Here is a 17392-nt window from a genome sequence, read left to right on the forward strand (position 1 = left end):
ACTGTGGACATAATAGAAACACATGAAAGAGAGCAGGAACTAAAAAATAAGGTCTACAGAAAAATGCAAGGTACTGAAAATAAGCCTTTTAAAAACACTTTCTAAAAACAAGAACAGAAGAATTAATTATAGGATACAGGATTCAATATCTGTAAGGACAGACTCCTCATCAGGTAACAGCAAGATACAAAGCCAGGAAATGTAGTGTTAATCAGCTGCTCTCCACTGAAATCAATGAAATGATACAATAGAGCTGAATCCTTCAACAACTTCTCTCCAATTTGCATAAATTTCAAATCTCCATCTAAGTATCATCAACAGATTGTGAGTTATTACTTTTAAAACAGCTATTCTTTACCGCACAGATCCAAAACAAATTTGGGGGAGTATTTTTCACAGTATTAACCATAAGAAAGCAGTGAAGAAGAATGCAAAACTACAAATGTTTATTTTGCAGGGGATCTTTGCAACTTACAGATATAGTCTTTCACAGCTCTCTCAAACAGCTCATAAACCTTCTCACGATCAGTGTTTTCAGAAGCCATCCTTATCTCATCCTTCAACCAATCTAGCCAAATTTCTGAAAAAGAACAGGAACTTCAGAGGTACATTACCAAGAATATTCAAAAGAATCCAAAAGATAAGAAATTAGTTTAACTTGGCATCACTACATAGCATAGTTTGAAAATGTGGTTATTTTTTGTAACACTTTTTTGAACTTTTACAGTTAGCTATAACAAATTTTACTAAAGCTTTGGCCAGTTTTTACAATCCTACCACCAAATATTTAAGTAAATATCTATCTATTTGTAAAGGTAGAGCATTACCATGATGCTTATATGATAAATGTCAGTTCAATTCCCAGGGAACAATGGCCCATAGCACAAGTGATTACTAGCACAATTTGTACCCTTCTAGATACACAGCAGATGCCAATCACTGAACAGCCACAAAGGCGGTTCTCTCACCCTCTTTCTGGGAAGAGGCCCTTCCATGTCAGGTCAAGGCACGTCTGCCAGGCTGTACAGGGAAGTTTGCCCAGATGCTGTCTGTCCCGTCAATAAAAAAAAAATTAGGCTAATAGGCTATTTGTAACTTTCAACAGCATCCTTTTACAACATACAGTAAACCTCCGATAATCCGGCACCTTTAGGACCCACGGGGTGCCGGATTATCAAATATGCCGGACTATCAGAAGGGGGGGGCTATGAGGGGTCTGGGGTGGGGTGGGGAGATGCTACCCCAGACCCTCTCATAGCCCTCCCTTCTGTTAGTCCGGCTCTGCCCCAGGAGCCCCTGATTCAGCCGCTGCTGGTCAGTTTCAGCAGCGGCTGAATCGGGGACGCCTGCAGCAGAGCAGCTGGAGTGCTGCCGGGTTGGTCCGGTAGCGCCGACCCTTGGCGCCGCGAGACCAACCCGTCAGTACCCCAACTGCTCTTGGGGACGCCTGGGGCAGAGCAGCTGGGGTGCTGACGGGTTGGTCCCACAGCGCCGCTCCTCGGCACTACTGGACCAACCCGGCAGCACCCCAGCTTCTCTGCCCCAGGTGTCCCCAAGTCAGCCGCTGCAGAAACTGATCAGCGGCTGACACCAGAAAGCCAGAGGCAGAGCTGCTCTGCCCCGGGCTTCCTGGAGTCAGCCCTGGTCAGTTTCAGCAGTGGCTGAATCAGGACGCCTGGGACAGAGCAGCTGGGGCGCTGCTGGGTTGGTCTGGTAGCGCCAAACCTCGGCGCTGTGGGGACCAACCCAGCAGCACCCCAGCTGCTCTGTCCTAGGTGTACCCAAGTCAGCTGCTGCTGAAACTGACCAGTGGCTGATTCCAGGAAGCTGGGACGGAGCAGCTCTGTCTCGGGCTTCCTGGAGTCAGCCGCTGGGTTGGTCCCGCAGCCCCGAGGGGCAGTGCTACTGGACCTACCCGGCAGCACTCCAGCTGTTCTGCCCCCTGCTTCCCGGATTCAGCGCTGATCAGTTTTAGCAGCGGCTGAATTGGGGAAGCTGGGGGCAGAGCAGCTCCAATGGTCCGGCTACCCAGAGCATTTCCGGGTTCCTGATGGTGCCGGACCATCAGGAGTGCCAGACCGTCAGATGCCGGACCATCAGAGTTTTACTGTATTATGAAATATTAACCTTTTGGCAGGAATTTGTATGCTCAACACTGGACTTCATCATCAGAAGCATCCACTAACTACAATCCCCAAAAATGTCTGATTTGTACTTCCATGTTAAAATTCAACACCACTATTTTACAAAATGTTCAATTTAGCTGCTAAAAACAGTGGGAGGAGCTTACAGAAGGATAACCAGTGTGAACTAAAGTAATCCTGTACCTTCAGTCAGGGGAAAGAGTTCACTCATCTTCTGGCGGGCTCTTCTAAGCTTTACCAGCTCTCCTTCCTGGCGAAGCAGTTTTATTAGGTCCAAGTGACAGTTATAGTCAAATGCATTGATGGAAAGCTTTAAAAAGGAGATGAAGAAATGTAAGAGAGTATATCCAGCAATTGGTTACTAGGGTAGAACTTCAGAGTTCTATTTTGGACTGTGCCATCAATTCCTTCAGTGTCTCAGGTAATGGCTACACTATAGAGCTTACAGCAGTGCAACTGTAAGCTCTCTAGTGGAGCTGCTCTCAGTGGACTGGAGAGAGCTCTCCAATTAATCCACCCCAACAAGTGGCAGCTGGAGAAGATCTCTTAACAACATAGAGCAGTTCACAATGGTTCTTATGTTGGCGTAATTTACATTGCTCAGGGAGTGGTTTGTTCACACCCCGAGCAACATAAAATACACCAGTCAAAGTGCTAGTGTAGACCTACCCCCAGACTGCTCAATGTGAAGTGAAAATAATACACGCCTTTCACCAGTCTGCATAAAGGTTGTGCAATGTTTCATTGTTTTCAAAGCCCACTGAGGGTACAAAATGAAAGATTCTATTTTGGCAGGTGACTGAACTGAGCCCTTGGAGCTAGAAGCCACTGTTTAATAATGTGGATCCTCAGGTGATAAGCATAATAAGCAGGTGCCTAAATCTCACTAAGCAGTTGTGCACATTTGTCTAATCATCATTTTAGTGGTAAAACTGATGGTTTGTATCCAAATTGCAGTAGATCCCACTTTTCAATAACACTGTACAAAAACGGAGAATTTGCTCCAGTAAACTAATATAAATATCCAAAAAATGTTAGCTTCCCATCTAATAACTGGAAATAGCAAACATAAGCAGTTCTCAAGATAAAATAGTAGTTTCTGAGATGTGAAAAGATCGAAGTTCTTTTCTAATTAAGGTTCTGCCTCCCTATTCTCAATGTACGTCAAGCTCAGAAAAACATTTGTTACTGCATGGTCCACCTTGCAGTTCATTTCAACAACAGACACGCATGCTTTCCAATTATATTAGTCCTCAAGAAGTTCTATTCCTGGTTGCAACCATCAATTATTTCAGTAATCAGTGCATAGAGAAAACCCTCTGAAGTTAGCACTATTCCAGTTTGCCATAGCAATTAAAACACCAAAGAATTACACAACAGAACTATTTCATAAAGATATAACATTTTCATAATTACCATGCTGAAATTAAAAGCGAAGAGCACATTTCTGTAGAAATTCTGAAAGTGTCTCCAACTGAAAGGGTTGTGTACCAAGACAGCTAAAAAAGGTACATATTTCAATTCTCGAACAGAAACCACACATAGTTTATGAATAGTATAATGTACATACATTACACATGATTATGAAACTTTGAATTTGTTAGCAATATTAGGGTTTAACTGATTAACTGTTTAACCAATCAGCTGATGCTTATCAGTTAATGGTACAGATTACACTCAACCAATTCCAGGGGGAGGTGGTTTCACTGCAGTAGGGAAGAGAAGTTTCCTTCCCAGGGAGGACAAGCAGCTCTCTTCCTCCTCCCAAGCGAGGTAGGCAGCTTCACTGAAGGCTCTACAGTACTGCTGAACCAGTAGCACATGTAGCCACTAAGATTTTTAGCAGTTTCACAGTTACCCTATTACACGATTTTTAACATCCCTTGTTCCACTGTGTGTTCAAAGAATTTGAGACTATAAACAAACAGAAAGGATTTCTTGATATTTTACAACAGACAGCAGAATTATACAATCCTGGATTAACACTACAGAATGAATGGGTGTGAATTCCCCACACCTAAAAGTTCACCCATCTATACTATCACATGTTCCTTATTCTCTTTAATCCACTAGTTCCAAAAATCTCTCCCTTTCTTCACATGTTAATTGTGCTCCAACATTTAATGGGGGGGCCACGATACAGACTCCATCACCTATTGATTCCTTTGCTCTATCAATATTAATGATGTGTACGGCCCTAGCCCCCACAAAATGCAACTCTGCTTCCTGTGCACACACAGACAATCCCTGGCCTATAGCTCCTAACAGATGAAGGCAAGCAGCGATAAGCAAGGGCAGAGAAGGATTCTGTTCTTCTGTGCACCCTACAGAAAGCGTGGGGGCTCCTGCTGAGCAGTGACTAGCCCCCAGTCTGGATGCTCACACCCCCCAAGGATGAGGGCCCGATGCTCTGGCCTGGGCGCTACTCGCAGAGCCCCCAGGGCGGCGCTTCCCTCCTGCACACCCCGAGCCGCAGCCGCGGAGCCGCCTCCCCCTCCCCGCGCGCTGCGGGGACCGAACCGAGGGTGACCCCGCCGGCCGAGGCAGGGCTGAGGGCGGCTCCACGCGCGAGGCAACGGGCTTCGCGGGCGCACCCGGCTCGCGCCCCGCCCCCTCCCCCCGCGTGCCCACGAGCACCGGGCCGCGATCCCCACCTGCTCCTCCAGCCGCTGGATCTCGGCTTCGTTCTCCTTCTCCTCGTCCTCGCCATCCGCCGACGAGCCCGAGTCGCTCTCGTCCCCGCCCTGCTCCTCCGGCCGCCGCTCTTCCTCCGCCGCCGCCGCTACTGCCGCCGTCTCTTCGGGCCCGGCTGCCGCCGCCTCCGCCATCTTGTGCAGCTACGCGCTGCGCACTGCCTGCCGACCTCGGCCAAGCCGCGGGGCTGCCGCTGGCGCGCCTGACTCGCCCGTCCCCGCGCAGATGCTGAACGCACCCCCGACAAGAAGATTGAAGGCCCGGGTGGAGCTCGCTGTACTCAGCTCTGCAGCAACGGCTGTTTCCGATTAGGGAGTCACGGCCTTCTCGTGATGGATTCTTACAGGCACCTGCGTGGGCTGCTGAGGTCCTCCTGGGCATGTCGGGGCCCTGAAGGAGGTCCCCCTGGCCAGGGCTTGTCGGTAGGGGAAGGACCCAGGCTTGGCCGCCATATTGTGTGTGGCAACTCTTCTGTACGCAGGCTCAAAGGCTTGCTTGGGCTTTGAGCACCTCTGTCCATAGCAAAATGGCTCGGGTCTTGTTGCTGCGTCCCCGCTCATCCTCCCACAACCATAGCAGGATGAGAGCCATTGTAATAACTGGACATTCAGTACACGATGTACGTGTATCATGGATGGTGCAGGGGCTAGTGCATAAGAAATTAAATATTCTCGTCTTTATAAAGTTCCCGTAGCTGCATCACTAGAGAATGGGATATGGCATGGGAATTAAATATGGTGAAATGTATTTGCAAAGTCCACCCCTCCATCCCTCTTACCTCTTTCTGGTGACCTTGCACAAGAAATTAAAACAGATATTTGCAAAACTCCCTCTGACCTGTCCAACCTCAGTGTTCAGGATGCTGTCTAAATATTTGATAAAACTGTAAAGCATCCTAAGGCAGCAAGGTCTGGAAATATGCAAATGGGAATATGAATAAAAAAACTTGCACCTCTTCTCTCCCCCCCCCCCCCCCCCCATTAGAACTCATTCCCTCAGAAGCCAAATGAGAAACCAAGTACTGATCACAACAGAGCAAGACTATTATTAGCTCTCTGGTCTGGAATCCTGACTAGCTAATTGTCAAACTACAACACTGTATAGGACAAATTCAGGCTTTGGATAAACTGCCTGGCTACGTCTAGACTGGCATGATTTTCCGGAAATGTTTTTAACAGAAAAGTTTTCCGTTAAAAGCATTTTCGGCACAGAGCGTCTAGATTGGCACGGACACTTTTCCGCAAAAGCACTTTTTGCGGAAAAGCGTCCGTGGCCAATCTAGACACACTTTTCTGCAAAAAAGCCCCAATCATCATTTTCGCGATCAGGGCTTTTTTGCGCAAAACAAATCTCAGCTGTCTACACTGGCCCTTTTGTGCAAAAGTTTTGCACAAAAGGGACTTTTGCCCGAATGGGAGCAGCATAGTATTTCCGCAAAAAACGCTGATTTCTTACAGTAGGAAATCAGTGCTTTTGCGGAAATTCAAGCGGCCAGTGTAGACAGCAGGCAAGTTTTTCCAGAAAAGCAACTGATTTTCCAGAAAAACTGGCCAGTCTAGACACAGCCCGAGAGTGGATCATCTGTCAGCCAGCTGTTAGGTGAGTCCTGTAAATGGTTCTGAACATGGTGCAAAACACAGTTGGCTTTAGAGATGTAAGTGACTAGCCTAAGCAACTAGTCAACTATTAGGTGGAAGGGAGCAGGAGCCTGTGCTGGGAAGAACCAATTAGGTTCCCACCACCATGTCTCCACTGTGGGATGGAAACAGAAGCATACCAGTTCCCACTCCTGGCACTTCTGCTTTTGAAATGTACAAGAGTCCTTTTTTGAACCCTGATCTTCACAATTTGCTCTAGCAAGGAGTTCCACTGATTGCAATAAGCCTGGAAGGCATAAACACATATCTCAGTGGGCTGGGTCTTCCCCGCTTGGATGGCTTGTTGCTCCCCTAGGCAAGTGGGTGTGTGCACAATGTGCACCGGGCCCAGGCACAGAACAGCTGTTGGTTAAGCCTGGGTTGGTTTCTGCCGGGCAATACTCGGGTTCATCCAGACCCGGCTATTGGCTCGCTCAGGCCTGGGCAGCTCTCCCGGGGCAGCGATGCCGAGCAGGCGTGGAGGGTCCATTTCCCAAGCGCAGAGCAAAAGGATGCAAAGCGCCGTAAACATGTCCTGGGGGCGCGCCCTGCTGCACGCGGCGCTGCGCGGCCCCCGCCGGCACCAGCAGACACGTGACCGGCCGGGTTGGATACCACAGGGGGGAGGGGCCGGACACGCGCCTTCTAGCTGCTGCTCTTTGAGCCCCGCAAGTCACTGCCCTTTGCCCCTCGCGAGGGGGCGGGGCCAGGACACGTGCGGGTCACGTGGGGGGCGTGACGCGACGCGCTCCTAACAGTGCGCGGGGACAGGGCGGGACATCTCGCGCTGCCCGCTGCCGAGAGAAGATGGCGGCGCTGAGGCTGACGGGGGGCTGGGCTGCCGCTGCGCTGCTGAGACCCGGGCCCGGGGGGTTGGCAGGCCCCGCCGCGGGGTATCACAAGAAGGTCAGTGAGGGGGCCGGGAGCAGCACTGGGGGCGGGGGGGGCCTTGTAGGCGAGATGTGAGTCCTTAGGGGCGGGGCGTGAGGGGGCAAGAGGCTGACAGCAGCGATGGGGGCGGGGGGGAGTAGAGAGGGGGGAGGGGAGTAGAGAGGGATGGGGGCGGGGGGGAGTAGAGAGGGGGGAGGGGAGTAGAGAGGGGTGGGGGCAGCATTGGGGGCGGGGGAGTAGAGAGGGGGGAGGGGTGGGGGCAGCATTGGGGGCGGGGGAGTAGAGAGGGGGGAGGGGTGGGGGCAGCATTGGGGGCGGGGGAGTAGAGGGGGGAGGGGTGGGGGCAGCATTGGGGGCGGGGGAGTAGAGGGGGGGAGGGGTGGGGGCAGCATTGGGGCAGGGGGGAGTAGAGAGGGGGAGGGGTGGGGGCAGCATTGGGGGCGGGGGGGAGTAGAGAGGGGGAGGGGTGGGGGCAGCATTGGGGGCGGGGGGGAGTAGAGAGGGGGGAGGGGTGGGGGCAGCATTGGGGGCGGGGGGGAGTAGAGAGGGGGGAGGGGTGGGGGCAGCATTGGGGGCGGGGGGGAGTAGAGAGGGGGGAGGGGTGGGGGCAGCATTGGGGGCGGGGGGAGTAGACAGGGGGGAGGGGTGGGGCAGCATTGGGGGCGGGGGGGAGTAGAGAGGGGGAGGGGTGGGGGCAGCATTGGGGGCGGGGGGGAGTAGAGAGGGGGGAGGGGTGGGGGCAGCATTGGGGCAGGAGGTTGTTGGTTGTGAGATCAGCATGGAGGGGAGGTAGAGCAGAGAGGGATTGGGAGGAAAGAACTTGGCAGGGGTGAAGAAGAGGATGGGATCCTGGGAGTTGTGTGGGAAACTTGGGACTGGGAAAGGAGAAGGAGGTCTGGCTATTGTGGGACTAGGGGGCTTATGGACTCCCATGCCCTTGAAGCTGGGGCAGCGTTGGGGAGGTTCTCAGCCGTGCCATGCACTGGGCTTTCTTGCAGTATGTTTTAAACTGCACAGACGTTGTGAGCGCTTTCCTAGACAGGGACTGTAGATACCATAATCCTTGCCAATAAAATTCCCTTTTAGGTAGTGGATCACTACGAAAATCCTAGAAACGTGGGCTCCCTTGATAAGAGTGCAAAGAACGTTGGCACTGGATTAGTGGGTGCCCCTGCCTGTGGAGATGTGATGAAATTACAGGTGAGTTATCAAATAACAAACATGATTATTTCTGTGTTCACTGAGAGATCTCTAGTATATTGAATATTATGAACTGACCACGCTGGTTATGTTGACAATCATATAAGCTGTTTGCCAGAAAAAAAGAGAGGACATGCAAGTAACTTTACAAAATGAAAAGTTACAGAATATGAACATATTAGTCTTAAATGAGAACTGCCTTCACATGAAACTTCTGGTGGATAATTCTGATTTAATGGTATTACAGGTGGTAAAATAAAAAATATAAAAGAGCCTCTATTTCATTTATATATCTGATTGTTTCCCATACATTGTCATGTTATCCACTGTTAAAATGTTCTGGTGAAAATCAACAAGAATATCAGGAGGATTTAGAGGCAGGTGTCAGCTCTGAAGACTACATTTAACTCACCTTTTGAAACAAAAGTAGACCTTAAGTGGATGATGTCCATTAAAGTCTACTTGTAACTGCTGTCTTAAACCACTAGTAAAATGACTTTCCGTTTCTAGAACTAAAATGTAAATGTTTTACAGTATTCCTTGCCTTACTCTTAGGTCCTATTCTGCTACCATGGATACCAATGTGAAGGATACTTTGCCTTGATTTCTGTGAATAGGTTGAAATCAAATCATTATCAAGCTGAGTCCTCTTCAGTTATAGTACCACAAGAATGTTATGTAACCAAATATATAACACAAATATTATATACCAAATCAATGTCATTGGAATTCTTGCAGGTTGAAGTAGATAAAAATGGAAAAATTGTTGATGCAAGATTCAAAACATTTGGCTGTGGATCAGCAATTGCCTCAAGCTCATTGGCCACAGAATGGATTAAAGGAAAAACGGTAAAACTGACTTCACATCTGTGAAAGAGCATATTACACAAAAACTAGCAGCATAAATCGCTATTAATGCTACACCATTCATTATTAGAGGCTATATGTGGAACCATGAGAAGCATAGTATGAAGTTTCCGTTTTACCTAGTGTGAATTTTTTCTACAATGAAGCAGGTTAAAAATATTTCATCCCTGTCAATGAAATGTGATCTAGTTTACTAATCTTAATTTCCATTTCTAGAAAAGCAGACCTTACTTTGATAGCTTAATTTTCAAAGTGGCTTTGGCCTACATAGCCAGAAATAATTTATGCATATTTTCCTGACAGAGGATATTGTGAAGACCAAGTCTTTAACAGGGTTCAAAAAAGAACTAGTTAAATTCATGGAGGATATATCCCTCAATATTTATTAGCCAGGATAGGTAGGAAGGGTGTCCCTAGCCTTTGTTTGTCAGAAGCTGTTCATATGAAAATTTTTTGCTTACGTCTGGTATCTTGGGATGGAAGGAGAATGGGAAAGATGTTGATAGGGTGGTCAGAGCAATTTGTTTATACACAACCCTTTTAAAATGCTTTTGCACTATCAGTAAGCATACCAAAATAATTCTTTGTATGTTTCTCTCACAACCCCATCCTGAAGGTTAGTCCTCAAAACACGTCTTTCACAAATCTGTGGCTCAAGATGACCACCTCAGGTGATTGATGACTAGCAGCCATAATCCTGTATTAATAGGTTTATAAATTTCAGGTTGACGAAGCCTTGAAGATCAGAAATACTGATATTGCTAGAGAACTCTGTCTTCCTCCAGTTAAACTCCACTGTTCTAGTAAGTTTGAGTTAAATGCAGCTTGTTTAAACACCGAACTGTCTTAATTTTTAGAACCTATATTGTCTAACCTAACCCAGAAACAACATAGTATAACTTACTGTAGTTTGACTCTACAATTCTTACTGAGGATTCTAGGTATTTGCAAAAGACATCAGTCAACAGGATGTCATTAGTGTTACCCACCTTTTGAGTCTGCCATAAATTCTCATGAATTAAATGCATAGCCCTAGTGATCTCTTTTAAGGTGACCTTCAAAAGAAACAAACAGGGTTTGGCTATTTTGGAACATATGATGAAGGCCTGAAAGACTTTGTTATATTTTTGTTAGAAGCCAGATCTTTCATCTAAGAGTCACCACTGACTCGAGAATTAGTGGTGTGACATCAAAGAGTCAAAAAAGGAAAGCTGAGCATTTAATCAGAAGGAAAGTCTTGTCTGACCAGTTTACCTTTCTCCAGAACATTAGTCAAGATTCAGTATCCCTTCTCCCTCAATGTAAATGTGAATTCAGACATAAATGACAATGAGAGCTGAAGTTCCTGGTGCTGGTAAGGTGAAGTAGCAACCCCCACTTAAAGAAAAATCCTCACTAATAAATGCCAAAAAATGACATAGGCCCCATTTTTAAATCTTTGTGGGCTCCCTTAAAAGGAATGTAACATATATTAAGGGTGTTGAATAAGATAGATTTCAATTAATTCCTGAGAGAAAATTAAGAGCATTCCCTCAACTAAGGAACAGGGCAGGCTTTGCTGTTGAAACACTCCTTGTGTGTATTAGTCGTAACCTGCAAAAAACACTAGCCTTCTCTTTTTCTATCAGTGTCTCTGCTGCATAGTACTATAGATACTCAATACAAACACAAATGCCTGTTTTTGCTGTTGTTGTTTAAGGTGGATCATTTTTACTCCCTATTTACAAACAGGGTTCTAAACACTTTTTTTTTTTTTACTTTTCAGTGCTTGCTGAAGATGCAATCAAGGCTGCTCTGGCAGATTACAAGTTGAAACAAGATCCTAAGAAAGAGTTGGAGAAGAAAGCAGCCAATACTTAAAACTAATGTTTGAGACTGTAGAGCTTGCTCTCATTCCACTTAAATCTACAGTGCAATTACTTTAGATGTTAGACATGAGAACCAGTGCAGTACTAAAAAAAGCTGTATAATACGCACATAAGATACGCACAATGTTTCACTGTTTCATGTGTATTAAACCACTGATGTGGTGCTCAAATTACTGGAATGTTTGAGCTTATTTCAGCACAGACTACTGGTCTATTCTGACTTCATATTATGTGTACGGATATGGGTGGCAGTTAGTTCTGGAGTGACAGTTGAGTTTTCAGCAAAGAAAATCCTGGTGTTTCAAATGTTAGAAGGTCTGAAATCCATAGACTAGCTGTACAGTTTTGTATAGTAAAAGGTAATATTGGAAAGTGTTCTGCCTTAGTCTGAATGTCTTATCCATGAAATTGCAGATCAGTTTTATTGCATATGCTGTACATAATTTATTAAACAATCTATGGCAATTCCTATTGGGTATAATTGTGTTAAGAACATAAGAATGGCCATACTGGGTCAGACCAAAGATCCATCCAGCCTGGTATCCTGTCTGCCGACAGTGGCCAATACCAGGTGCCCCAGAGTGAGTGAATCGAACAGGTAATGATCAAGCGATATTTCCCCTGCCATCCATTTCCACCCTCTGGCAAACAGAAGCTAGGGACACCATTCCTTACCTATCCTGGCTAATAGCCATTAATGGACTTAAATTCATGGAGGTTATCTAGTTCTCTTTTAAATCATGTTATAGTCCTAGCCTTCACAACCTCTTCAGGCAAGGAGTTCCACAGGTTGACTGTGCGCTGTCTGAAGAACTTCCTTTTATTTGTTTTAAACCTGCTGCCCATTAGAGGCCACCAAATGAAACTAGTTCTTATACTATGGGAACAAGTAAACAACATTTCCTTATTTACTCTCTCCATACCACTCATGATTTTATATACCTCTATCACATCCCCCCCTTAGTCTCCTATTTTCCAACCTGAAAAGTCCTAGTCTCTTTAATCTCTCCTCATATTGGACCCATTCGAAACCCCTAATCATTTTAATTGCCCTCCTCTGAACTTTTTCTAATGCCAGTATATCTTTTTTGAGATGAGACCACACCTCTATTCAGTATTCAAGGTGTGGGTGTACTGTGGATTTATATAAGGGCAATAAGATATTTTGTCTTATTCCCTGTCCCTTTTTTAATGATTCCTAACATTCTGTTTTGCTTTTTCAACTGCCACTGCATGCTGCATGGATGTCTTCAGAGAACTATCCACGATGACTCCCAAGATCTCTTTCCCAATTAGTTGTAGCTAAATTAACCCCCATCATATTGTTTGTATAGTTGGGGTTATTTTTTCCAATGTACATTACTTTACTTTTATCCACATTCAATTTCATTTGTCATTTTGTTGCCCAATCAGTTAGTTTGAACTTTTGGAAGTTCTTCAGTCTGCTTTGGTCTTAACTACCTTGAGCAGTTTAGTATTGTCTGCAAATTTTGCCACCTCACTTTGTCCAGATCATTTATGAAAAAGTTGAATAGGATTGGTCCTAGGATTGACCCTTGGGGAACACCTGTAGCTACCCCCCTCTCCATTCTGAAAATTTACCCTTTATTCCTACCCTTTGTTTCCTGTCTTTTAACCAGTTCTCAGTCCATGAAAGGATCTTCCTTCTTATCCCATGACAACTTAACTTACGTAAGAGCCTTTGGTGAGGGACCTTGTCAAAGACTTTCTGGAAATCTAAGTTCACTGTATCTGCTGGATTCCCCTTGTCCACATGTTTGTTGACCCCTTCAAAGAACTCTAGGATATAAGTAAGACATGATTTCCCTTTACAGAAACCATGTTGATTTTTGCCCAACAAATTATGTTCTACATGTCTTGAAAATTTTATTCTTTACTATTGTCTCAACTAATTTGCCTGGTACTGATGTTAGACTTACCGGTCTGTAATTGCTGGGATCACCTCTAGAGCCCTTTTTAAATATTAGTGCTACATTAGCTATCTACCAGTCATTGGGTTCAGAAGCTGTTTTAAAGGATAAAGGTTACAAACCATAGTTAATAGTTCCGCAATTTCACTTTTGAGGTCTTTCAGAACTCTTGGGTGAATGCCATCTGGTCCTGGTGACTTGTTAGTCAAGTTTATCAATTAATTCCAAAACCTCCTTTAATGACACTTCAATCTGTGATAATTCCTCAGATTTGCCACCTACAAAGGATGGGTCAGATTTGGGAATCTTCCTAACATCCTCAGACATGAAGACTCAAGCAAATAATTCATTTAGTTTCTCCGCAATGACTTTATCATCTTTTTAAGTGTTCCTTTTGTATCTCGATCGTCCAGGGTCCCCACTTCCTGCTTCTGATGTACTTAAACATTTTATTACCTTTTTGAGTTTTTGGCTAGCTGTTCTTCAAACTCCTTTTTGGCTTTTCTTATTACATTTTTACACTTAATTTGGCAGTGTTTATGCTCCTTTCTATTTTCCTCACTAGGATTGGACTTCCACTTTTAAAAAGGTGCCTTTTTATCTCTCACTGCTACAGGTTTTTAAGCCATGGTGGCTCTTTTTTAGTTTTTACTGTTTTTTAATTTGGGGGTATACATTTAAGTTGGGCCTCTATTATGGTGCCTTTGAAAAATGTCCATGCAGCTTGCAGGGATTTTACTTGAATCACAGTACCTTTTAATTTCTGTTTAACTAACCTCCTCGCTTTTGCATAGTTCCCCTTTCTGAAATTAAATGCCGCAGTGTTGGGCTGCTGAGGTGTTTTTCCCACCACAGGAATATTAAATGTTGTTATATTATGGTCACTATTTCCCAGCAGTCCTGTTATAGTTACCCCTTGGACCAGATCCTGTGCTCCACTCAGGACTAAATTGAGATTTGCCTCTCCCCTTGTGGGTTCCTGTACCAGCTGCTCTAAGAAGCAGTCATTTAAGGTATTGAGAAATTTTGTCTCTGCATTTCACCCTGAGGTGAAATGTACCCAGTTAATATGGGGATAGTTAAAATCCCCTACTATTATTTCTTTATTTTGATAGCCTCTCTAATCTCCCTTAACATTTCATAATCACTATTACTGTCCTGGTCAGGTGATTGATAATAAATCCCTGTGGTTATATTCTTATTAGATCATGGAATCACTATCCATAGAGATTGTATGGAACACGTTGATTCATTTAAGATTTTTACTTCATTTGATTCTATATTTTCTTTCACATATAGTGCCACTCTTTCCCCACACGCCACCCTCCTGCACAACCTGTTCTGTCCTTCCGATATATTTTGTACCCTGGTATGATTGTGTCCCATTGATTGTCCTCACTCCACCAGGTTTCTGTGATGCCTATTATATCAATATCCTTTAACACAAGGCACTCTAGTTCACCCATCTTATTATTTAGATTTCTAGCATTTGTGTACAAGCACTTTAAAAATTTGTCACTATTTATTTGTCTGCCCTTTTCTAATGTGTCATTCTTTTTTGTGATTGTTTCTCGTCTGATCTGGCACATACTTTCTCCTTTTCCATCCTCTCCTCCTGACTAAAACCTAGAGAATCTCTATCAATAGACTTTCCTCTAAGAGAAGTCTCTGTCCGATCCATGTGCTCCTCTGCACCAATCAGCTTTCTCCCATCTCTCAGTTTAAAAACTGCTCTGCAACTTTTTAAATATTAAGTGCCAACAGTCTGGATCCACTTTGGTTTAGGTGGAGTCCATCCTTCCTATATAGGCTCCCCCTATCCCAAAAGTTTCTGCAGTTCCTTATAAATCTAAACTCCTCCTCCCTACACCATCATATCATCCACATATTGAGACTCTGAAGCACTACCTGGCCCTGTGCATGGAACTGAAAGCATTTCTGAGAGTGCCACCATAGAGGTCCTGGATTTCAGTCTCTTTCCTAGCAGCCTAAATTTGGCCTCCAGGATGTCTCTTTTACCCTTCCGTATGTCATTGGTACCTACATGTACCATCACCACTGGCTCTTCCTCAGCACTACACATAAGTTTATCTAGAATATGCCTTGAGAGATCTGCAACCTTCATACCAGACAGGCAAGTCACCATACGGTTCTCCCGGTCATCACAAACCCAGATATCTATGTTTCTAATGATCGAATCTCCAGTTACTAACACTTGCCTCTTCCTAATGACTGGAGTTCCCTCCCCCAGAGAGGTAACCTGAGTGTGAGAGGATACCCCCAACATCATCTGGAAGAAGGGTCCCAACAATAGAAGGTTTCCTTCTGCTCCCGTTGACTGCTCTCCTTCCCTGAGCCTTTCATCCTCCTTAACAGCGCAGAGGCTGTCTGACTAGAGGTGGGACAATTCTATAATGTCCCGGAAAGCCTCAACATACCTCTCTGCCTCCCTTAGCTCCTCCAGTTCAGCCACTCTGGCCTCCAAAGCCCGTATGCAGTCTCTGAGGGTCAGGGGCTCCTTGCAGTGAGTGCACACATATGCCACCCGCCCATAGGGCAGGTAATCATACATGCTACACTGAGTGCAATAAACAGAATAGCCCCCACTCTGCTGCTGGGCTTCTGCCCACATTCTCTCCTACAGATACCTAGGTAATTGATAGGGTTTTTATTTAAATCAGGAAGTTTTGATTATAGTTGAGTTTAAAGGTTTTAAAGATGGGGAGTGTACCTCACCCCCTTCCTAACTCCCTCTTAAAACTCCCTGTTTGAGGCCCCTGGTGTCAAAGCGTCCTGGTTGCTGACTCACTGCTTTATAAAGCCCTGGCCTTCTTGATAGCCTCACCCCCTGATTAAGGCTCAACCAATGAACAGAAGTTTCTAGATTTCAAACCTTGTTTAGAAGCTCACAGCTTCCATCTGCTGGCCACCGCGCACACTCCTTCAAACAAACAAACAAAGACAGATAGACACTAGCTCAGCACACAGCAAGAAACCCACAAAAACACACACTATAGACAGCCATTTCCCTCAAGGATCCCATATTTGCTCTTCCTTCACCTGGAGAACTCCCCCTCGAAACTCCATTTCACTTTCTGGGTGGTAGTAATATCTGTCTATACTCCAGTTTGATTCCTAGCATTTCAAAACTGAGGAAATATCTGTTTACAGCAGGGGTGATCCACTAGGGTTCCATAGGTGGCTTGCACACCCCTGTATGCTCCCCTCTTCCCCACACCTCTCACACCTTTGGGCACTGAAGCCTTGCATTTCCTCCTATCCCCCTTCCTACCTAGCATATTCAGAGCACCATGAATCCGCTGATTAAGGCTCCAGCCCGGCTTCTTCCCCCCTACCTCAATCCCCAGCTGTAATGCTGTGAATTGGCTGTTTGTGGCTGTTTCATCTCTGGTAGAGAGGGGAAGAGTGGGTCTAACCCATGAAAGCTCATCACCTAATAAACCATCTTGTTAGTCTTTAAAGTGCTGCATAGTCCTGTCTTTTGTTTCAGCTAGCACATCATAGGCATGGGGGAATGTAGCAGAGAGGGGGTGCACAGGATTCAAGTGGAACCCCAGTGAGATGTGGGCTGCAGGTTGCACACCACTGGAATCATGTGGCCCACTGAGATGGAGGACCACTTGTGGCCCACTCAGTAGTCTTGGTTGTCAGTCTCTGGTGTAGAGGCTACTTTAAAATGATCTCTCTTCATCCTGTGGCATTTAAAATCATCTCTCTTCATCCTGTGGCATTTAACAACCCAAAACTGAATTGAAAGAACAGGTAATGGCCACAAGAAGGCAGTACGTTCATAAAGCTGTTAAGAATAGGCAGGCATGATAAACTGATGTGCTAGTTCAGATACTACTTTTGCCATCAGTGTATTCCGTAATTTAAACAACGGGTACTAGATGTGAAGGGGGCTATGAACACATTTAAGAGGTGGAGTCTATCAAATATTTGGGTCCCTCCTATTAACATAGATTCCCTACCGAGTTTAAATGAGACATTCTTCTTTGGGATGACAGAACTGCTGTTTCTAGCCTGTAACCCTAATTTAAAATGTAGAGAATAAACAGAACTCTCCATATGATTCCTATTCCCTATCATTAAAATTATCAAAGACCTTGATAAAGTCTAATGGAAACTGACAGGTTTCA

At 45.4% G+C, this 17392-nt stretch overlaps 2 protein-coding genes across 3 annotated transcripts in view; one reads left to right on the forward strand and one right to left on the reverse strand.

Moving 5' to 3' along the window:
• Window positions 1–5492, reverse strand: part of SART3 (spliceosome associated factor 3, U4/U6 recycling protein) — a 31530-nt gene extending 26038 nt beyond the window's left edge. The window contains exons 1-3 of one of the 2 annotated variants that reach the window (XM_075898772.1): window positions 4799–5492; window positions 2328–2454; window positions 476–580 (exon numbers count right to left, since the gene is read on the reverse strand). In XM_075898772.1, coding sequence (XP_075754887.1) covers window positions 476–580; window positions 2328–2454; window positions 4799–4972 — 406 coding nt within the window. In that variant the 5' untranslated portion in view covers window positions 4973–5492. The remainder of the gene's footprint in view (window positions 1–475; window positions 581–2327; window positions 2455–4798) is intronic. The other variant, XM_075898771.1, reaches the window with a different exon arrangement.
• A 1731-nt stretch (window positions 5493–7223) lies between these two features.
• ISCU (iron-sulfur cluster assembly enzyme) lies at window positions 7224–11768 on the forward strand. The gene is made up of 5 exons (XM_075898774.1): window positions 7224–7381; window positions 8453–8566; window positions 9305–9415; window positions 10158–10236; window positions 11199–11768. The coding sequence occupies exons 1-5, from the start codon at window positions 7283–7285 to the stop codon at window positions 11291–11293; spliced, it is 498 nt and encodes a 165-aa protein (XP_075754889.1). The 5' UTR covers window positions 7224–7282; the 3' UTR covers window positions 11294–11768.
• The last annotated feature ends 5624 nt before the right edge of the window (window positions 11769–17392 follow it).

The sequence above is a fragment of the Pelodiscus sinensis genome, chromosome 15, assembly GCF_049634645.1.
Source record: "Pelodiscus sinensis isolate JC-2024 chromosome 15, ASM4963464v1, whole genome shotgun sequence".
NCBI lineage: Eukaryota > Metazoa > Chordata > Testudines > Trionychidae > Pelodiscus > Pelodiscus sinensis.